This window comes from Dama dama, chromosome 33 (assembly GCF_033118175.1).
Source record: "Dama dama isolate Ldn47 chromosome 33, ASM3311817v1, whole genome shotgun sequence".
Lineage (NCBI taxonomy): Eukaryota > Metazoa > Chordata > Mammalia > Artiodactyla > Cervidae > Dama > Dama dama.
Genome location: NC_083713.1, coordinates 46,591,601 through 46,614,361, shown reverse-complemented (window position 1 = coordinate 46,614,361; position 22,761 = coordinate 46,591,601). Strand labels below are relative to the sequence as shown.

Sequence of the window (22,761 nt, the reverse complement as noted above, 5' to 3'; positions counted from 1 at the left end):
AAATATTAAGTATCAAGTATCAATTTCTTTATGAGGTTAAATGACATCTCCTTTTCCCTTTCTTCCCAAAATACCGAGCTAAGGTTCTCTTGATTGAGTTTGACTCTCTGCATCTCTGGAGTGGTGGAGACTGGGGTTCCTGTGCCCAGGTTTTCTTTGTATAGCACCTGTGTGATTAGAAAGCACCCGGAACAAAAAGAGCAGTCAGCCACTCCCCCTTCTTGCAGAGCAGTGGCGAGTAGCAGGGCAGGGAGGAAGAGAATGAGTTAGAGGAAGGAAAACACCAGAAGCTTCTAGGTCCATCCTGTAGGAGCCTAAAGACATCCTTAAAAGCAAGGGAATGCAGGAAGGAGCAGCAAAAACTTGAAAGTTTTGTTGCTGAACTAATCTCTGCAATGCTGAGCAAAGGAGAACACCACAGAAGGGAACCATGAGCGGCACCCCCAAGCTTGTTATGAGGATGGGAGAAAACAGAACGGGAGACAGAAGGAGAACCAAGGATTTTGTTTTGGAAATATTGATCAACCACACATAAGGATATTTAGGTTTTATAAACATTGTGTATTTAAAAGTACATACACACAGATCTTCTTTTGTTGACTTTCAAAAGAAGTCAGATTTTTAGTTTGGGTGAAATATTGGAAAGAATTATACTTGAGGCAAATGGACAACAGTGACAAAATGCTAAAAGAACTTGAAAATATCTATACAAATACCAGTAGAGATCAAAAAGGTTAGAATAGGAAATGAGGCCAATGGTTTATATTTATCTATAGAACAAATTTTTGTAAACTCTACGTTCAAAGTTGCCAAAGCAGGATAAACATGGGGGGGTTTAGAGACTGGGTATGTTATGTTTTTAAAGGTTGGAAAGTAATAGTGAACATTTTTTAAGTGATATTAATGTTTAACCAAAATGGGGAGACTGATTTCACAGGAAATGGCAGCATTAAGTTGTAAACAAGACATGTCAAAGTTTTTACTGGAATAAGTTGATTAGGTTTTAAGATACAGCCATTAATCTTTTTAAAAAATGATTTTAAATTAGTTAAAGGGTTTTTTGTTTGTTTTTTAAATACCGAACTAAAGTTTTCTTGATTGTGTTTGACTCTCTCCATCTCTGGAGTGATGGGAATTGGGATCCCTTTCCCGATGTTTTCTTTGTATAATACCTGTACAATATAAGAAAGCATCCAGAAAAAAACAAGAGCAGTCAAAACAGCCCTTTCAGGTTATCATTTAAGGAGCCTATGAAACACAGACATCACACAGGAAAGACAAATTCACCAAGTCAGCCTGTCTTTTCTAGCACAGGTCTGGATGAGAACATGTTCCACATTTCCTTGGCTAAAGGGCCAGTATATTTGATATTCAACTTTTATGCTAACTCATGTTAAATGTTGATTTTCTGTGTTAAAAATTAAGAAAAATTATTTCATAAAAGTGTACCATAGAAAGGTTATTTTTTAATTGGAGGGCAAATACTCATTTTCCCTACACAGAATATTTGTTTTACAGAATAACAGATATTTTAAACCTCAGGTCAAATCTATGCAATATAGGAAATAGATCTTTGTTGTGTAAATTCAAGTTGTATAGGTGGTTGAGTCTAAATACAGAATCTTTAAAGGTTCTTTGCACCACTGGACAATTTTGTCTAAACGCAACCTTGTAAAAATTAACACAAATGGTTACTTAAAGGAAGAAACTGTCCAGGATCATCAGGATCATTAATATCTCAAATAGATGTAAATAATAATATACCTACTCTAATATAGATGAAAATAATTTTTAAATAACTTTGAAAATTAATGTAAACTTTTCCAAAAGAAGGAATAATAACAACAAACCTATAGGGAAAACAGTAAATATAACATTCCAAAAATATCAATTTATACTGAAAATTCAGTAAAATCAAAAGATTGTTAGTGAATAGTAATCACAAACAAAAACAAAAAGACAGTGGGACCCAAGAAGGTTACTGATATTATCTGGAAGTTTGATTCCTTCACATAATTATTTCAATGAGCAATTAAAAAACATTTTGGATGAAACCTCTCCCTACTGCTCTACTCTTTCCCCTCCCCAAAAAGAATCCAGCTAAGTTTTCCTAATGACTTGGATTCTCCATCTCAGGCATAAATGAATCTAAGATCCTTATATGAAAGCTTCACAGACTATTGGGTATTATAGTTTTTCAACAAAAATATTAAGAAAAACAAACTCATCTAATTCAAATTTTTTTTAAAAATCAGAAGGTCTCGATTTCTACTGATGGAATGTCTTATTTGGAACAAGTATCAAGATTCCTTTGGGGTCTGATTCTGAGCAATTTTCTCTCTTGGTGCCACTGTTTTACAGGTAGGATCTCTGTTAAGGTAAACCCCTGTCCTCAGCAAGGGCCATTATTTCTACCTGGGGCCTCAAGTCCTGTGTCTTTTCTTACAATGCTAACCCAGCCACATCAAATAAAAATAGTTCTAAGTAAATAAAAGCTATAGTATTTGGGGGTTTTGGATATCAATGAACTTCAAAAGTCCTATAAAACATGGAAAGGAACCTGTGAAAAGTTGTAAGGGACTGTTATAGGAAGTATAAAGTGTTAGAATCAAATGGTGAGTAAGAGATCTGGAAAAAGGAAGAATAATGTTGATGAGTTTTTGTTTTGTTTTTTAAAAGAATTTGTTAAACTGATTATTTTAAAGGGACTAAAAGGAGTTTTTATAGAAAGGTATTATTTTTTAATACGAAGTTAAGGGAGCTTTCTCCCAAATACCGAGCTAAAATTCTCCTGGTTGCGCTTGACCCGCTCCATCTCAGGGGTGACAGGGACGGGAGTCCCCTTGCTCAAGTTCTCTTTGTACAGAATCTGTGTGTATAAAACCAACAATCAAATCAGCCAGGATCCATTGTTAAGGTAGGCTCTAAAAGTATTTTTGCTTGTTTGTTTTCCTAATGACATGAAATAGGCCTAAATAAATTTCGGAAATAGAACAAGTATAGATTACCTTTGGACATTTCATCACAAACAGTATGACGTTTGTCTCATACAAAAAAGTGGCATTAATACCAACAGAACTTTCAGATTACAGGCAGGAGTCACTTATTGGATTTGCCAAAAATTTCATTGAGATTTTCTGTAAGATATTACCAAAAAGCCCAAATGAACTTTTTGGCCAACCCCCATACATATATATACCTTTTCTCAAAGGCAGGATTAGGATTTACCAAATAGTGCTCAAGTTAACTGAAATTCATATGCATAGTGAGCTGTTGGAAATTCTCAGGAGACCAAGAAGAAAGGGGTTTGGGGAATAAAATAAATAAGTATTAAAAGCTAAATAAATATTAGCATTCAATGACCCTGAAACTATTCCAAAGAAACCCATTTATATCTCTTGTGATATACAAACATAGCTGAGCCAAGTAAACTTGTCACTGTGAATTGCTAAGTTGTCTTTGGAATGAAAGTGTTCAAGAATCACATTCTTTTAAGAAACGATGCAAACACAGAATACATCAAACAGAGCCATAATAAAAACAAATAGAATTCTAGTTAACATTGTCCTTTTGAAGGCATGTTAGATTTTACTTTTGATTTGTGCCACAACAGTTAGAAACATCTACTGTTATTCAAGGATTTGAGGAAGGAAACACTAAGTATTATAGGTTTTTAAGGAATGTGATCAATAGCTATGTTTTAGGAAAAACAGTTAAAATTTCACACCAGAACTAAAATACTAAATTAGATTTGCGTTGAAAACTGAGGTAACATTTGGTGTCATTTTCATTCTATGAATTTAGTATTTTTATAGTAAGAAAATTATATATTGGTAATGTGTTAAAAAATATTTTAAATAAAAATTAAGGGATTTTATATTTTTTCCCCCTAAGAAATACCGAGCTAAAGTTCTCTTGATTGCGTTTGACTCTCTCCATCTCTGGAGTGATAGGTGTTGGGGTTCCTTTCCCCAAATTTTCTTTGTACAAAACCTGTGAGATACAAAAAAGTACCCAAAAGACATTCAAAACAAGCACAAAGATCAAAGAAGAGAGAAAACTGGGGGCGGGGGGGGGGGGTGTGAGGAGGGAGTTTTAGTGAGTTACGTTTAGTAAGAATAATACTTTAACTTGTTACTTCACGTTTTAAGGATAAACTCTATTCTGCTAATTCTGGGAATGAAAAAGTACAGCAGAAAGCACTGAGTTATAGGATATGAATGTAATGATGAGAAATCTTGTGTTAATTCTTTTTACAGTATTTCAGATCTAAGTGGTCACACTGATCAGTCACCAAAATACCATCAGAAAAGTGAGTCATTTTGTGTAAGACTAGATGGTCTCGGTCAGGTGGTAACACACACACTACACACACACAACTGTTAAGATGTTATTTTTTAAAAGAATGATGATATATTTGTAAATACCGAGCTAAAGTTCTCTTGATTGCGTCTGACTCTCTCAATCTCTGGAGTGACAGGGGTTGGAATGCCTGTTCCCAGGTTCTCTTTGTACATAACCTGCAGAAGATAATTAGAACATCTAAAAAAGTGAAATGACCACGAATCCTTCAGATTTACACCTATATGCCAGCTATTTGGTGGACACTCACAGAAAGAATCTAGCTTTCAAACATGACATTTAGGAATAAGGAAAAAAAATGCCACAAATATTTATTTTCTCTCTTCAAAGGTAGTAACTTGACTACCTTGAAGACTGTACTAAACTGTGGCACTTTTCTTTAGTCAACATTTAGTATCAATACATTCCTAAAATGCATTAGAAAGTGCTAATACATTCAACATTGAAAAAAACATTAACCATTTCGTAACATCTAGTATCAGTCCCTAGAATATAGTAGGTCATAAATAGGTGGCTTGGTTTAAATTTTTCTAATCATGTGTACTCTTCTTTCAGGGTTGAGAATTTTGTTTTGTATTTTCTCCAGAAAATTCCTAACTGGTCTTTAATCTTAGGTACCCCTTAATGTAAGGAGACTTGAATAGTTTATTTCTGCAGGAAAAGCAACTTTCTCTGAAATTTTTACTCAGTGCTGAATCGTGTAAATTAGTGTTTTTGAACAGGGAGAAGTCCAAAGGACTGTGTTAATGAAACAAGTGAGGAACTTCCAGAGCCTTTTGTCATCCTCATTCTACCCTCCCTCACAGTGTTAATAATTGACCACCTAAAGGAAGGAAGGATTAAGTGGATGGATTCTATGTTGTACTAGAGCAGAGGCTGGGGAACAACATGGAATATCTGGGGGTTTGTGTCACAAATTAATTCCTAAAATCACTGCCACTAGTGCTAATATCTCTATTTTGCTAGGAAACTTTTCAAGATCTTTAACAATCTACCATCTTCAAACAAAGTTGTATTTCTTTACTGGGCAAGGCAACAGAACTCATCATGGACCACGGAACAAAACAAAACCAGAGAAAGGCAAGAAATTGGGATCAGAAGCGGCAAAGGTGATGCAGGCTGGCTTTCCTGGATGAGTGGACATGCAATTCTAAATGCAGGGGAGCCAAGGTAGAAGCAGAGAATGCAAAGGGAATGAGGTCTAAAGGATACAGACGACTTGCAAGAGAAACAGCCAGTGTTCTCTAATGGAAATTCAATGGGATTGAATTTCCTCCAGTGACCAAGAAAACCTCGATCAAGATCCTTGCCTTTTATTGGCTATAAACTATTTCCCAAACTTCACACAATCTTTGGCTAGTAGCCAGCAGCTGCTTAGAAACTGCTTGTGGATGGGAAAGAGTGGCGAGTGGCATTGGGGGATAAGGTGTGGGCGGAGGCGGGGCTAGCTGGACAGAGGTCAGGAGAAATGTGTGCTAAACCTGCTATCTCAAGTGTGGTGGGTCTCCCAACGTATACACAGACACCGTACACAGGTGCCTGAAATTCCTGTTAAGAGAACAGGCTTAAGATACACCTTTGGTGGGTAAGATGATAGCCAGCACCTTCAGAACACACTGTGTTTACTAGGAGAGGGCAGAGGACACAGGGCGAGGGGAGAAGGCTATGTACACTTCACAAGGCTACCCAGGGTCTCCCGGATGGGGGAGAATATCCTGAGGTACATGCATGTACACAGCTTTGTTTTATATTTTATGTTTATAGGTATCTGTAATTAACAAGATCATCTCAGTAACCTTATCACTACTGTCAGCACATTTTAAGGAACTGCACATATGATGATTAAACATGAAGCCAAGTCCCTTCTGCTCCCTGATTTATGTAAAGACAGAATTTCCTTATCTTGATTTTGCAAACTGCACTGCCCGTCGCAGGGCAGGGAGGGTTGTCCAAGGGGGTAGGAGGAGGAAGGGGTGATGCAGGAAGGGGCCAGCATGGGAAGGGGCCATTACCGAGCTGATGTGCTTCTGTGTCTGCTTGACGCGCTTCACCTCAGGCAGGTCTGGGATGGGCGTTCCTTGTCCAATCACCTCCTTATACTTCACCTGCAGGTATAAAAATGGGAACATGAGCATGTGTGCGGTTAGTCGCCCCACAGTGTACAAAGTCACGGTTTAAATAGTACAGCCTCTATCCTTAGTGGGAATGGGGCCACATTCTGATACTGGGTCAGAGGAGAACCATGTCAAGGACAAGGACACATGGGTTCTCTATGATTTCTTTAGGGGTGGGGACCACACTTAGGGAAGAGAAGGGGTTTCAGTCTAAGGTCTCCCATATCTTATACCACAGTTCATGTGCCCTGGGCAGACACACACACATACACCCAGGAAGGGCCATTCTTTGACTCACAAGTGACAAGGAGTCTCTTGACCACATTCTAGTCAGGCACATCTGTATTGTCTTCCAACCTAGGTCTTAACCTTTGGACATCTTTATACCACCCAGTTTTAGCAAGAATCCTGCTAAGTCAGTTTAGCCAAAATCTCCCACCTGGGATATTTCATCCTCCTTAATATTTAATCAAATTCCTTACCCCTCAGCCCCAGCCCCGAGGTGAAGTCTGACTACCTTGATCTGCCATTTTAGCCATAATCCCCCCACCTTTACCTCCCTGTTTCTTCTGAGTAATTTTCCATCCATTGATCTTTTCTCCACCTTCCCATTCTCCCCCATCCCACCCCATCCATCCACCCCTCACATAAAGCCCTACTTTCCCTTGTATTCAGAATTGAGCTCAGTTCTATACGGAGATCTCTTTTTCGCTATATTACAATTGTCCTGAATGAAGATCTTTTTTTTTTGGACTAAACTACTGTCCAACTCTGGTTCATTTTGACACAGGGCTCTCCATTTTTCATGTCTAACAAGTACTCATGAAAACTGCCTTGACACTGCATTATGGCATCTCCCTCTTATTTTAGCAACTTCGGCTGTTTTGGTGACAGAATCTTTGAGTACAGCTCAGCCATCAGTGTGGATGATCAAAGGGAGGCAGAAGATACTGAAAATGAGTCCCCAGTGGGTGTCTTTACCGAGCTAATGTGGTCCTGGGTTTGCTTCACTCTCATCATCTCCGGTGTCTTTCCAATCGCCGTTCCTGGTGAGACGTCCTCTTTATATAAAACCTGGGTATTCAGAATTAGGACAGTGTTACACAGAAGAAAGGACAACACAACCATTCCTGGAGAAAGAGTAGGACACATGGCTTCTGTGAACACAAAAGACACTAGAGAATGTCCTTAGGCAAGTGCTGGAGCGTCTTCTGCGTCAGCCCCAGTAACTCACACATGTAGCAACACACGTCACTTTTCAGACCTGGAGATTTCTTTTAAGATTATCATACTGTATTAATACATAATGAGAAAAGCCAGAAAATGTTGATTAAAAAACACTCCAGTGTGAAACACAAGATCCATTAAATAAATATAAAGTCAGTCAGTTATTTTGGGAAAGGATAATAAATCACAGTGTCGAAAAGAAATCCATCTTGGAGCAAGACAACACGTGTTAATGCCCTGAGATTAAAAGCTCCTTTGTTAGCAGATTTAAGTTGTTATTTCTAATGGTCTCTGGAGTGGTGGTTTTAGAGCGAATTCTGGGGAATTTTAACAAATAACTGATAGCATTAACAGGGGAGGTTAGATGTTAATTGTCTGAATCAACGTGAGGCTAGTATATTTTTAAAGAGACTGAAATTATTTGGTTAGCATTAAATGGAAAATAAATGGTAAATATACCGAGCTGAAATTCTTTTGATTTTCTTTAACACGCAGTATTTCTGGCGTGTCTTGAACAACTGTAATTTTTCCTTTACTGTTTTTAAGGTCATACTGGTATTGGAGCTATGAGAAAAGAGTAAACATCTTGTTATGAAAAGAGAGAAAATATCTTAAGATTTCAACATTGTTTTATATATTTTTAATTGCCTATATTGTGTAAGGGAAGTTAAAATCACACATATATATTTTTAAATGTATTTGCCACAATAATCATAGATAGCCAATGAAAAATTCAATAAGAATTTTGGAGAGAAACTAAACTTTAAAACCCTAAAAGTTTTTTTTTTTTTTTTAATATCTCTTGCCTAGAATTAACTTTGAAAAAGATGTCACCACCTGGAAAAGATGGTGATAGTTCATATTCAACAACAAGAAGTCACTAACAAAGTGCAAGATGATTTGGGACTGAGATAATAAGGTGAGCCCGGAGGAAACTGGAACACACATCTCCTGGGCAGGGGTGGGAGGTGCTGAGGGCTACTGTAGGCTGGATACCCAAGCATGTGTGCCCAGAGGCATCCTTCTTTCCCCGGCCTCAACCCAGGTCCCAGTGAGCTGTGCCTTAGAATCAATAAAAACTCACAAGGCTGAAGTTCTTTTGGTTCTCCCGGACCCTCTGCATCTCCGGGGTGTCCAAAACGATCTCATAATATGACATGCACTTTTCTGCATCTTCCTTGTACTTTTTCTGGAAATAGATTCCAAGAAATAACGATGGTGAACAACACAGGGATATAGACCAATGGGACCTAAAATAGCCCTTCCTGCTCAGCAGAGGGAAAGTGTTTTTTTTTTTTTTTTTTTTTGGACTGTTTAAGGATGTTAGGGAGTTGTAAAGCAGAGCCCTCTGGATCAGTGAGCACCAGGCCTCTTCTTTCCAGGAGAACTGAGCCCAGGATCCATTGTCATTACCCATTGTCATTTTGGTGTTGGAGAAGAACTGCGGTGTTGGAGAAGGCTTGAGAGTCCCTTAGACTGTAAGGAGATCAACCCAGTCAATCCTAAAGGAAATCAATCCTGAATATTCATTCATTGGAGTGACTGATGCAGAGGCTGAAGCTCCAGTACTTTGGCCACCTGATACAAAGAGCTGACTCATTGGAAAAGACCCTGATGCTGGGAAAGACTGAAGGCAGGAGGAAGAAGGAGAAGGGGATGACAGAGGATGAGATGGTTGAATGACATCACCGACTCAATGGACATGAGTTCGAGCAAGCTTGGAGTTGGTGAAGGACAGGGAAGTCCAGCATGCAAAGAGTTGGACACAACTGAGCAGCTGAACAACAAAGGTGTCTAAACTGTGGCTAAACTGACCAAGCAGAGAAGGCAATGGCACCCCACTCCAGCACTCTTGCTTGGAAAATCCCATGGATGGAGGAGCCTGGTGGGCTGCAGTCCATGGGGTCACTAAGAGTCGGACACGACTGAGTGTCTTCACTTTCAGTTTTCACTTTCATGCATTGGAGAAGGAAATGGCAACCCACTCCAGTGTTCTTGCCTGGAGAAGCCTCCAGGGAGGCTCATGGGCTGCCAACTGTGGGATGGCACAGAGTCAGACATGACTGAAGCAACTTAGCAGCAGCAGCAGCAAACTGGCCAAGTGGCCGTATGAAAGAGGTGACAGCCCCTGAGGTTCCTGGCAGCGACAAAGGGATGCCTACAGTAAACTGGATGGAGCCAGACTATTCAACAGGCAAAATGGAGAAAAGTAGGAGGGTTGAGAGCTATCAGCAAGGCTTCTTGAATGCCAGTCCTTGGTTGGTGACAAAGATATTGTCACTGAGCTGTGAGCAGGTATGGTTGGGCTCCTGGCTACAGGGATGGGCCAGTAGGCAGGTCCAACAAGAACTTCCAGGATGAGGCCAGGAAAACTACATTCCCAGGTGTTATGAAGTATAGTCTGGTCAAGCAACTACTGCTTTCTGACTCAATGTTTAGAAGACAAGCAAAAAACCCTTGATTTGGGGCTACTGAAATAAATTGCAGGTTCCTAATCAGCAGTGAAGGTTAAAACAAGTGAGGATATATCTTGGAGTATGAAGGACATCATAATTTTCTTTATCTCTCTGTAGGAAGAGAGAGAGTTATCCATCAGGAAGAATCAGGGTTAGATTGTATGGTTAGTGTTGATGACATGATCTCAATCTTGTTAAAGAAACTGATAATCAAATGTGGGTGATCAACTTTGTTTCTTCCAGATTTGCACACAAATTTTACATCCACATTTTAAGAGACTGATTTTTTAACTATGGGTGGTAACTCATGCCTGTTTGAATGGCCATCATCAGAAAGACAAGTGATAACAAACAACTGTTGGTCAGGGTGTGGAGAACAGTGCCCCACTGGGATTGTAAACTGGGTTTGCCTCTATGGAAAACAGTATAGAGGATCCACAAAAAATTAAAAACACAGCTACCAGATGATCCAGCAATTCCACTTCTAGGAATATATCTGAAGGATATAAAAACACTAATTCAAAAAGATACCTGCACTTTGATGTTCATAGCATCATTATAATAGTTGAGACATGGAAACAACCTAAGCCTCTATCAATAAATGATGGATAAAAAATGTTGTGGTGTGTGTGTGTATATATTCAGTTCAGTTCAGTTGCTCAGTCGTGTCCGACTCTTTGCAACCCCATGAATTGTAGCACGCCAGGCCTCCCTGTCCATCACCAACTCCTGGATATATATACATATGTACATACATACATATACATATATATATATATATGTTTAATTGTCGCTGATTTGCATTGCTGTGTGGTAGAAATCAATGCAACATTGCAAAGCAGTTACCCTCCACTTTAAAAAAAAAAGTTGTGCTATATATGTACAATGGAATAATATTCAGGCATAAAAACAAAATCCCGCCATCTGTGACAACATGGGTAGACATGGAGGGCACAACACTAAGTGAAATAAGTCAGATAAACACAAATACTGTATGATCTCACATACTTGTGGAATCTAAAATCAAACTCATAGAAAAAGTGATCAGATTTGTGGTTGCCAGAGGTGGGAGTTGGGGGTGAGGTGGAATTGGAGAAAGGTGGTCAAAAGCGACAAAACTCCACTTACAAAGTAGTAGGGATGTAATGAATAACATGATGACAGCTATAGTTAATACTGCTGCATGGTGTGTGAAAGTTGTTAAGAGACTAAATCCTGAGAGTTCTCATCGCAAGGAAAAATTTTTTTTTCTCTTATTATATGATGGATGCTAATTAAACTTATTGAGGTAATCACTTCACAATTAATATACGCCAAACCATTACACTTAATAGCTCAGTTGGTAAAGAATCTGCTTGCAATGCAGGAGACCCCAGTTCAGTTCCTGCGTTGGGAAGATTCGCTGGCAAAGGGATAAGCTACCCACTGCAGTATTCTTGAGCTTCCCTGGTGGCTCAGCTGGTAAAGAATCTGCCTGCAGTGTGGGAGACCTGGGTTCAATCCCTGGGTTGGGGAGATCCCCTGGAGAAGGGAACAGCTACCCACTCCAGTATTCTGGTCTGGAGAATTCCAGGGACTTGATAGTCCATGGGATCCCAAAGAGTCAGACATGACTGAGCGACTTTCACAAACCATTACACTGTACCCTTTAAACTTATACAGTGATACATTCAATTTTATCTCAATAAAACTGGAAAAATAAATTAAAAAAATTATGTGCATGCATGTGTGTGTTCAGTCACGTCCAACCCTTTGTGACCCCATTGACTAGTCAGCCAGGCTCCTCTGTCCATGGAATTTTCCAGGCAAGAATACTGGAGTGGGTGGCCAATTCCTACTCCAGGGGTAAAACCCATGTCTCTTGTATTCCTTCACTGGCAGGTGGATTCTTTACCACTGGCACCACCTGGGAAGCCCTTAAAAAATCATGAGTAGAACCATTTTAAGAGTTCTTCAGTACCTTAAAATTCTCTTCTTTATTTTAATTCTGGTATAGGAATCTCAAATTTAACTCAAACTTGCATCATAGACGAATCCCTTCTTTTTTACTGGCAAAATTGTGATTTGAAAGAATCTCCTTCAGTATTAGTGGAAAGACTTGTTCTTTGTGATTGGGGTCAATGTGTGATATCCTGATGAATGTCCTTACCTGGCTTGAAAGGTTCTTGACTTGCTGGGCATGAATGATCTCCGGAGTGTCAACCACAGAAGTGAAATTGGCTTTTTCCATTTCTGCTGAGTGCTTATACTTAATCTACAAAAGGACCATCCAATAGTTGGGTGAATGTTTACAGTGCACACATTTGTTGGCTCAGTTTGAGTATTAAGTGATTAATATTTCTTTTCTAAAAGGATTCATTATTCAAAATAAAAACAGAAAAGGATTCATTCATCTGCTACTCAACAATTGTTTTTTTTTTTCTTGTGTTTATAGCTTTATGCTAAGGAGTGAGATTCGGAAAGAAAGGTTGAGTCCTAGGCTTACTATCTAGTTGATTGGGGAGTGGGTGGGGTGAGGGCTGGTGAGAGTTGTGCAGGGTTTGGGAAAGGAGAAGGAGAGAGATAATCAATGGATAGTAAGGCATTGATTGTTTTCCGAAGAGCTGGGAGAAGGACAGATGAGAGCATCCCTGGCAAAGGTCCTGGATCCTTTCATCAGAACAGATTCCACCATGCCATTATATGCATCTGACTGTAATTGTGTTCTTATAATCACAGCTACTTTTTTTTTTTTTTGAAAGACTGACATGGAACACTCACCTGACTGGCAATATCTGTAGCATTCCTGGCTCTCAGGAAGTCAGGAGTTTCATTGGCCATGGCATTCAGACCTCTTCCTTTGACTTCCAGCTCCAGATCTCTCTTATATTCTTTCTATAGTAGCATTAAAAGAAAATGTTACTTAGCTGTCATAGCAAGATAATGAATGTGCAGAGTGAATATAGATCCACATAACATGCCACCTGCATTGCTAGAGTCACCTTCACCATCCCTGGGGTAGGATGGAGTGGTGACGACAGAAGACCGCTCTAGAAAACTATTATACTCATGCCAGAACCTCCTTTGGAGCAGTTTCTAGCATCCTCTGCTTAGAACATTAAAGTATAAAGCATATTTTAAATCTCGTTTGGTACATAAATGATTACACTTAGGTGCCCACCACTCCAGTGTGGTGTTTTTATTTAAATGGGCACAACAAATGTATCAAGATTAAGCCAAAAGCTATTAGATAAAGAACAGGCATAGTCACTATGGAAACAGTTATCAACTCATCAGAAATCAAGATTTTTATGTAATGATTAATAATCATATTGAACAGAGAATCTGAAATTCAAAAACTTTTTATCACTTTTTAAAAAAATGCTACTTGGCTAGGAAGGAGAAGATACTCGGTTGATCCTGTGCATGCAGTTGGCTGGGTGCCCACCTCGTTGAGGATCTGAGTGGCATTCTTTGCTCTTAGCATATCCGGTGTGTCTTCCATTTCACTGAGACCCTTCCCACGGATGCTTTCCTCTAGATCTTTCCTGTACTCTTTCTATAGCACAAAATACAAGCAACAATGCTCACAAGAAAGCCTGGATTGTTCCTCTTTGCTGAAAAGTCCCTCACCAAAATACTAAACAAAAACCCCAAAACAAACAAAAACCTAATTTCAGTTACAGTTTAGTCAATAAAAAAATCAATAAAGGCAGGGTATAAGCTTCATCAGTTAATATCCAATATCAAATAAGAAACTAGAAATTAATAGGATGCTAAGGTAAGCACATTTTATTAGGTATTCAATTAAAAAATTAGGAGAATTAACATGGGTAATAGATTAGGTGCTAGTATGAAACACATGGGAACCCAACTTGGAACCCAAAGAGTTAGGTGGTGGTGAAAATGGTAGGAATACATTGATGAGTGTCAGTGCAATTATTTGGATCAGGAGGGAGAGAAAAGACCGAGTGGGCACTACCTCGCTGGCTATTTTGGTTGCATATTTGACATGTAATAGAGCTGGTGTGACCTCCAGGCCAGTCAGGTTTCTGCCTTTAATGGTCTCTTCATATTCTTTCCTATATTCTTTCTAATGTAAGTAGGAAGGAAAGACAAGAAAGAATATTTGTTACAACTTATTTCTCAACCCTAGGAAGAAAACAATTACATTTTCTTTCTGTGTATGGCTTCTTGATCTTAGTTCTGCTGATAATCACACATTTGAAACATGATTGTTCTGGAAATACCCTGGGTAGAGCAAATTATCCAAGGGAACTTAGAGGCTGAGAACCTTTGGTGGCCTCTCATTTGCCCGTCTACCACTCCCATGGGGGCTGGCTCTCTGAGAGGGGAAGGATGGATGTATCCCCAAGACTCAATCCATTGTCCTCCCTCTTGATGACACTTTTCTGAAGCAATAAAAGATTCTACTTCTGAATTAGAAGTGACTCAGATGAAGAAAATAAAAAAACACTCAGAGGAAGGGGATCTTGAGGGCACCAAATGCAAATTTGCCCTTTCTCATAATCACAAGTATTATTCTAAATCACTGAACAAATAAGGTGGATAATGAAGTCCAGAGAGGTTATCAGGTTTTGTTCACTGTTGGGAGGAAGGGCCACCACCTTCCCCATCTCTCAAATCCCTGGATGAGGTTGTATGACTGGGAGGCTTGGAATAGACATTGGGACTTGATTTTTGCCATTTTCAATTCCAACAGAATTTGACATCTACAGAAAAGTAAGAATAGTACAAGGATCTCCCACAGATGCTTTACCCAGGTTTACCAACTGTTTTAAACAATTTAAAATTTTCTGTTATCTGGCATTCTACACACCAGAAAGCACCCCAAACTACTACTTATATTAAAAGCCATTTATCTTTATGGTTGGAGATATGCCCATGGAGGTGAGGCAGAAGAAACCCAAAATAAGCCTGTTTCCCAATGAAGACAGACTTTCTCAGGTTCAAAATAACATTCATTCTTCTCCACTACTGCTTAAAATTTTAATTTTATTTTAGATGCCTCTGCTTACATTTCTAAAATAGGAAATATGACAGTGACTTTTTTGATATTTTGATAAAAATCCTGGTTAAAAGAAAAAAAATCTTCCTTTCTGGGACTGGAGGCTTCCTATTAAGAGAACAATTCAAAGCCAACAGTGGGTCTGCATAGAGGGAACTGATTCAAAGAAAAAATTACATTACGTTCAAAATTATTTGTTTCAGTATCAGGAACAGTTTGCTATGTCCTAATTCTGTGAAAAGGGTAGTTGAAATAAAACATATATGGTAAATGTTTATTATTCAGAACATTTTTTTATATATATAATGGAACCGCAGGATTTGAGATACGGAAAAGATTTTGGTAATCATATGTTGAAGAATCCCATCACCCACACCTTTGGGATGACAACAGGCTCAACACTTGTTTGCATTAGCTCGATGGTATATTTGCTGCATGGGGGTTTGTGCAGGACTTACCCCACTCTGCATCTGCTGAGACTCCTTGGCAGTGATGTACGTTGGTGTTTCAAAATCTAGCATAGGCTTCCCTCGTTCCTTTTCGTACTTTTCTTTGTATTTCACCTAGTGATAAAACCCTTATGAGATATCTCTGGCCAATTCTGAGACAGACCAGTTTAACAATAGCATTTTTAGTTGATACATTATGTCCAATTGGGTGGCATCTCATTGCCACGCAAAACAGTTCCCTGTCATGTTTCAGAAAGTAACTTTTTATTTTGGCCTGGCAGGATAACACTGTAACTGTCTGCAAGGCATGGTCAGGATTTGTGTTCAATTCAAGGAGACAAAAGGATCACTGCAGAAGAATCAGCCAAGACAAGCATTGAGACAAGGAAATTCATGGAAAACTGCCCACAGAGAAGGTTCGCCGAGATTTGATGTGTATAGATGTGAATATTTTAGCCTGAGCATCAGCCAATATTTCTAATAAAAATCTTCAGTCTTCCCTTGATAAGAACTTTTATCAAGGGCCTGGGGCCTTAATTTAATAGATAATGCATACAACTTTATTTACATATCAGTAACTCAACTAAGGTAATAACTGGTCACATATTCAATGCTACCAGTATTGGTAGCATGGTATGAAAGTGAAAACCAGTTGACTAGTTATTGACTGAATTTCTAACAAACCTGACATTCTCAAAAAGACCCCAAGGCTATTTTACAAACACAAACTCTTCATCCTCATCACAGGGGCCCAGGAATGGGAGGAGCCTATAGATATCCCTCATTTACACAGGAGACACTCAAAGACAAAAGCCTGGGTCACACAGCATCTTCATAGCAAAGTCCAATCTCAGCTCTCTTGCTTATGACACATTAACATAGAGGTCCAGGAACACAAGCTGCTTTACAGATGAACTTTACAGATGATGGAAGGCATTTCCAGTAATTCAGCTTTCTTGTTAATGCCCAATGGGGAAGAAAATAGCTGAATTTGTGAAATAGAAGGTCATGTGGCAGTGAATTCCTTCCCTGAGTTCTTTCCTGTGAGAATCTTACTTATATAAATTTTGCAATTTCTTCCACACCCAGAGACTACTTCAGTGGTGACCTGATCATATCACTCCTCTGCCCCAAATCCTCCAAAGGCTCCCTATCATTCTTAGTAATATTTTCTTTTCTTTTTTAAAAAAAAAATATATTTATTGATTTATCTGGCTGTGTCAGGTCTTAGCTGCGGCATGTGGGATCTTTAGTTGCAACATGTAGGACCTAGGAATCAACCCAGGTCCCCTGCACTGGGAGCTCGGAGTCTTAGCCACTGGACCACCAGGGAGGTCCCACTAATATTTTCTAAGGGGTCTGTCTCCTGGTGATATGATGTTTATGCTTCCAGTCCCTGTGAGTAACCTGAAGAACACATACTGCATGCCTACACACTATTTCTCCAATGTATGTAAATATTGTTATCATTCATAACACGAACATTTGTTTCCACATGTTGCTAAATTCCAAGCCCATAATATCCTTGGGCACTTTCACAAGCAATTGTTGCTATAAGTGTAACTACTGTCCTCTAGGGGAATCCATGAAAACTTTTGACATTGTAGGTGAATGTGCAGGAAAAAAGACAGTCTTGGTCAACTTACGATACTCTGTAATTCTGTGGCCTCTTTTAGATGAAGCTGCTCCAGATTGTCAGGTATTGTGTGGTAGTGGCCTTTACTCTTCTCATAGTTCTTCTTGTACTGGTACTGAGGGGAAGGAGTCCAAAAAAATGCACACTGATGGCAAAGCTGCTCCGCATTCCTATTTTTCTCTTTAGGTTGGATATTTACACAGCAGCAGCATTGTGATCAAATGGAAATTAGCAAACACCACATAGTGGGTTATAAAAACATTTTAAAGGATGAAAATACATGTTCAGTATTGTCAGTTAATAAATACAAGGATGTAAGCACTTAGATTATATGGCTTATTCAAAGTAGGCTTTTAAGAGTGAAAAGTTGAAAGAAACTATTCCAAGTGTTAAGTCTATGTTTTTAGGAGGAGGAAAGGGAGTGGTTAATTGGGAGAAAAGGAAGTTAAAATATTCCCCAAATAGAAGCATTTTTATCATCTGAGAGGTGTTGCAGTCCGTGGAGCACTGGTAGATTAATATTGTCATTTGGAAGAATGCACTCAGAGAACAGACATGCTTTCGGTAGCGGAGAAGGAGATGCATGTGACCTCAAAGAAGGGATTTAGCTGTAAATGGGTGAAACAAGCTGTTTTTGGAGCAAACGAATGAGCTTACAGAACTGGCAAGGTGGCTTGTATTCAAGACATGGTTCATTATCAGAGATTCCTTCATGTCAGTCACAGGTTTGTGAAGTTTCTTCAAATCAGCCTTATACTTAACCTGTGCCACAGTAAGGGGAAAAAGAAAATCATATAAATAGGAAATGGAAAATGGTACTAATGAAACCATAATAAGATATCTCATCCTGAAAGAAATGCTGGAAATGGTGATAAAAAACCATAACTCATTTACAATAGTCCAAAACGGGAAACAACTCAAGTATCCATTGACAGATGAAGGGACAAACACAGTGTGATATACACATAAAGTGGAATACTATTTAACCATAGATAGAATGAAGTTCTGACATACACTATATATCACGGATGAACCTTGAAAACACTGAGCTAAATGAAATAAGCCAGATCAAAAAAGGACCAATATTACATGATTCTACTTACATGAAATCTCTAATAGGCAAATTTATAGGGACAGAAAGTAGATTAGAGCTTACCAGGGCTTGGTGGGAGAGAGAAATGGAGAGTTACTGCTTAATAGTTACAGAGTTTGTGTTTTGAGGTGATGAAAAAGCTTTAGAATTAATAGTGGTAGTTGGACAACATTGTGAATGTAATTAATGCCACTGAATTACATACTTCAGTCAGTCAGTTCAGTCGCTCAGTCGTGTCCAACTCTTTGTGACCCCATGAATCGCAGCACGCCAGGCCTCCCTGTCCATCACCAACTCCTGGAGTTTACTCAAACTCATGTCCATCGAGTCAGTGATGCCATCCAGCCATCTCATCCTCTGTCATCCCCTTCTCCTTCTGCCCCCAATCCCTCCCAGCATCAGGGTCTTTTCCATACTTAAAAATACTTAAAATGGCAAATTCACATTATATATTTTACTACAGTTAAACAAGCACATACCTCACTTGCAAGATTATTAGCATCTTGCATGACTTTGTAGAGCTGGCTATCTTTTGGATTGTATTTTGGTGTCTTGCCCTTCTCTTTGTTGAAATTTTCTCGGTATTTAACCTAATAGCAAATGCAAAAATCCAAATTATTCCTGAATGTCAGTTTATTTGAAGGCTGAGGAACAGGGGAAATGTAAGTGCAAAAGAATATATGTTACACATAAAGTGATCATATAATTTATTATCCAAAGGCCACTTTTAAGAGTAAAAGGGAGCATTATTAATAATTATGTAGAGACAATAGGCAATTGAGTATAAGAACAAATGACATAGTATTTGTTTTGCTCATTTTTATATTATCCAGGGGTATGAAAGATTCACTTCCTTTTGATGCAAGACAAAAATGCATGGGAAAAGGCTTCTGGCTAAATTCAGAGACATGATCTAATATATTTGATTTGAAGCATTTCAGTCTTCCTAACTAGCAAAACCAAAAGCATTTTAGGTCTATTACCAGGAGTTCAAAGAGGCTTTATAAATGATCAAGATAGTGAGAAGTAAGGAATCTGTTGAATTTAGGAGAATTTATTATTTTGTACTTTAGCTATATCATTTTAATTGGCAAAATACTGGCATAACTTTTGAGTAAAAGAACAGAATTTGGGGGTTAATGGCTTTGATATAATTTCAGGTTAGAAGGAGGAAAGAAGTGAGATAAATTTAACATAAAGAGAAAAATAAGATTAAATATATTTTACTTGCAGAATATATAAAAGAAGATGCAAAGGATTAAATAAATTCAATTTAAAAAATAAATGCAATGCCTGGCACTAATAGTTGCTTAATAAATGTGATTTGATTGATGAAAGAAAGAGACAGTCATAATGCCTAAGCAAAATAGCTAAAGATGAGATTTACTTATAGGAATATTCAACAGAATAAACTGAAAGTGACAGAAACACTTACTTATTGAAGAACAGACTGATTCCTTTGACACCAGGATTAACACCAGAAATAGAACCCTACTAGTTACTTATTCTGGGCTTCCCTGATAGCTCAGATGGTAAAGAATCCGCCTGCAATGCGGGAGACCTGGGTTCAGTTCCTGGGTTGGGAAGATTCCCTGGAGGAGGAAATGGCAACCCACTCCAGTATTCTTGCCTGGAGAATCCCCATGGACAGAGGAGCCTGGCGGGCTACAGTCCATGGGGTTGCAAAGAGTTGGACACAACAGAGTGACTAAGCACAGCACAGTTACTTATTCTAGGAAGAAAGAAAAATGAGCTCTTTCTAGATGTTAGCCAGCTAAAAGGGCAATATTTGATGCTCTGGGACACCTAGAGTTTCTGTTGTTGGTAAAATGAAACACTTGCTCATTCAAAGTTAGCACACCAGAATCTGGTTGCCCAGATATTTCACACCATAGACACTTAAAATCAGTCCCCTCATGCTTCATCACTTTCCTTCCCCACGACTTTCCACATCCAGCAGGACAGGCACAACAGGAGGCCACTCGAGTGCTAAGAACAATGAAGTCTGCCACATTAAAGGAAAAGCATTCACGGTGCTAAGACATTTATTTTGAACCAATCTCCAGTGAAAACGCACGGACAAAATAAGCATGCAGAGCAGTAGAGCAGGATGCGGGCACACCGCGTCAGACACACAACGGAGGAAGCAGAAACAGCAGAACAGAAAGACAACATAAACAAATGCTACAATGGCTCTTCTCTGGAAGGAAATTCACCCCCCAAATAAAATGAAAAGCCTGCTAAAGAAAGTCAGGCGTGGTGAGCTGGTGTCTGGACCAAGAGAGAACTTTTCCTAAGGATACAGAAGCCCTAAGAATAGGGCTTATCCCAACAGCTGAGAAACAGAAAAGCAAAGTCAGGCAGATGTGCAGAGGCAAGACTGGGGAAGAAAAAATGCAAAGGCCCATCTCTGATGCGAATAAAACCCATTTCTTTAGAAGAGTGCTAAAAACCCTTTATCTTTTAGAAAATAACTCACGTCTGAAAAAAGTACTTGAAGAGCAGCTTTCTACTGGCCTTTCAGTTAATTTTTCTTCTGTTAATTTTAAGCAAATTTAAATTTCTAACTTTTTAATTAAAAAGTTGTGCCTCCTCTTTCCACAAGAAGGCCCCAAGCAAATGCAGTCGAGCATAACTACTGCCCCGAATAGGAGCCACCACGTCCAATCTTCCTTTTTGACTGAATCTTCTTAAGTACTACTCTATTTTGCATGATAAGGACACATATCAGATTCAGGACTTCAAGAATTCTTAGAAAGGTGTGGGATTAGGTGGGAAGTACAGTACCCACATTCATGCAGCATGTGGAATGGAAGAGCCTTCCTTCTCTTGTTTACCAGGGAAACCTGAGATGCGACTGTGCAGGGCCATGTTGCAAATGGCAACATCAGTGTCCATAATCCCAGCAGGCTCAGAGAGTGTGGGAAAGAGGTTTTTAATCAATTTTTTTCAAAGTTCAATTGAATACAAAGATCTAACATCCATTTCTACTTCTTTGCAGAGACTTGAACAGGACAATAATATTGGCGCTTCTAAAGACTAAAGAGCAGATTGAAAAATTAGAACATTTCTTGCTATTGAGACTATAAGACATAGGGTGAAAGCTACAACTGAAAACATTTTGAGCAGTTTATACTGTTGATTTGGAGTATGTCTGAACTGAGAGACCATAGTAAAGTAGTATAAAGACCATAGTAAAGTCTTATATGTATTAAATGCCAATGACAATCATCAGCAGAGGCTTTCTTTCCTGTGGTTGGAGATAAGATGCCCAGTCTATTTTCACTTCATCCTTTGATCGGTGTCAACAGCCTAAAGAGGTTAGTAGACCATCTCAAAACTACTCTACCTTCCTACTCTGGAGGTATGTTCCAGGGGGAACGTTTCATGCAGGAAAAGATGGGTGTGTGCAAAAGTATATCCCCTGACAAATTTCCACAGCATTCTACACATTCCAACACAAGACCAACAGAAGAAGAGTGCATCTTGGTCAGTCCCCTGACCAAGGCTAAGAAGGTAGACAAGAGAAAGAAGAAGACAGAGATACGGGCTTGCTGGTGCTGGTCTTACATCACTGATGAGCACATTAGTTCTCTTAAGCTGCCTCATCATAGGGGTGTCATAAGATGCAGCGCCGTGCCCGTGCCCTCTCCTTTGGCCTTTGATGTATTCCACCTAGAGTGCCAGCAAGACAGCAAAGTCAGAATGGGCAGGGCCCACCAGATGGGGTCTCCTGGACCAGGGGCCTCACCAGGAAGCTGTCAGTCCTGAGGAAGCCTTTCCCAGGAAGTAATCCCAAGAAGGGGAGCTCATAATACCACCTGGTCGGGTGTCATTCTTCACATCACAGGATTCACCTGAGGTTAGAAATACAGGCCTCGCTCTTTTCAAAACCAGCGAAGTCTTCAAGATTTCAACTTGTTTTTAACTTGCTAATAAAATGAGCTTGGAGATTTAAAAACACATTGAAAGTGTTTTAAATCGAAAAGTTCTTGTTACATTTAACTATTCTTAGAGATTCCACTACTTTTTGTGGGTGATTTCATATATTTGTTTCAAGTATTTATACCATTCCATTAATTTGTAATAAAAATACTGCATTGGCATTTTAAATTTAAAAACTTACAAAAAATCATATTTGCTTATCATTCAACATCTGAACTTTTTGTCTCTTCATAATTCCCATTTCTTTTGTCACCTGACGTTACTACTTGTATCTTCCAAAAGATTGGGATTCCATGTTTGGCATTGCTGAAAGGCATATGTACAACCACCAAAGGTATCCTAAACCTATTTCTTCAAACAAATACTTGAGAAAACAGTAAAGAAGAAGAAGATAAATAAATATTAAAGAAAAAGAAGAAGAAGAAGGCAGGATCTCTGAATTGGAGAAGAAATAAGATATTCTTGAGCTCG

The 22,761-nt window shown here is 38.9% G+C and overlaps 1 protein-coding gene and 1 long non-coding RNA gene across 3 annotated transcripts in view; one reads left to right on the top strand and one right to left on the bottom strand.

Moving 5' to 3' along the window:
• The window catches only part of NEB (nebulin), a 216,959-nt gene that overhangs the window by 9,847 nt on the left and 184,351 nt on the right, over nt 1–22,761 (bottom strand). The window contains exons 145-161 of the mRNA XM_061135714.1: nt 18,825–18,935; nt 17,910–18,014; nt 17,263–17,367; nt 15,626–15,730; nt 14,121–14,231; nt 13,587–13,697; nt 12,920–13,033; nt 12,309–12,413; nt 8,788–8,892; nt 8,163–8,267; nt 7,458–7,550; nt 6,375–6,467; nt 4,428–4,520; nt 3,901–3,993; nt 2,777–2,869; nt 1,080–1,172; nt 75–167 (exon numbers count right to left, since the gene is read on the bottom strand). Of these exons, the coding sequence (XP_060991697.1) occupies nt 75–167; nt 1,080–1,172; nt 2,777–2,869; nt 3,901–3,993; nt 4,428–4,520; nt 6,375–6,467; nt 7,458–7,550; nt 8,163–8,267; nt 8,788–8,892; nt 12,309–12,413; nt 12,920–13,033; nt 13,587–13,697; nt 14,121–14,231; nt 15,626–15,730; nt 17,263–17,367; nt 17,910–18,014; nt 18,825–18,935 (1,728 nt within the window). The remainder of the gene's footprint in view (nt 1–74; nt 168–1,079; nt 1,173–2,776; nt 2,870–3,900; nt 3,994–4,427; nt 4,521–6,374; nt 6,468–7,457; nt 7,551–8,162; nt 8,268–8,787; nt 8,893–12,308; nt 12,414–12,919; nt 13,034–13,586; nt 13,698–14,120; nt 14,232–15,625; nt 15,731–17,262; nt 17,368–17,909; nt 18,015–18,824; nt 18,936–22,761) is intronic.
• On the top strand, nt 7,412–21,498 carry LOC133051215 (uncharacterized). Of its 2 annotated transcripts, none has more exons than XR_009691797.1 (3): nt 7,412–7,525; nt 8,514–8,622; nt 21,347–21,498. It is a non-coding gene; the product is annotated as an uncharacterized LOC133051215 (long non-coding RNA). The 2 variants fall into 2 exon arrangements; XR_009691798.1 differs by lacking the exon at nt 21,347–21,498 and adding an exon at nt 15,898–16,182.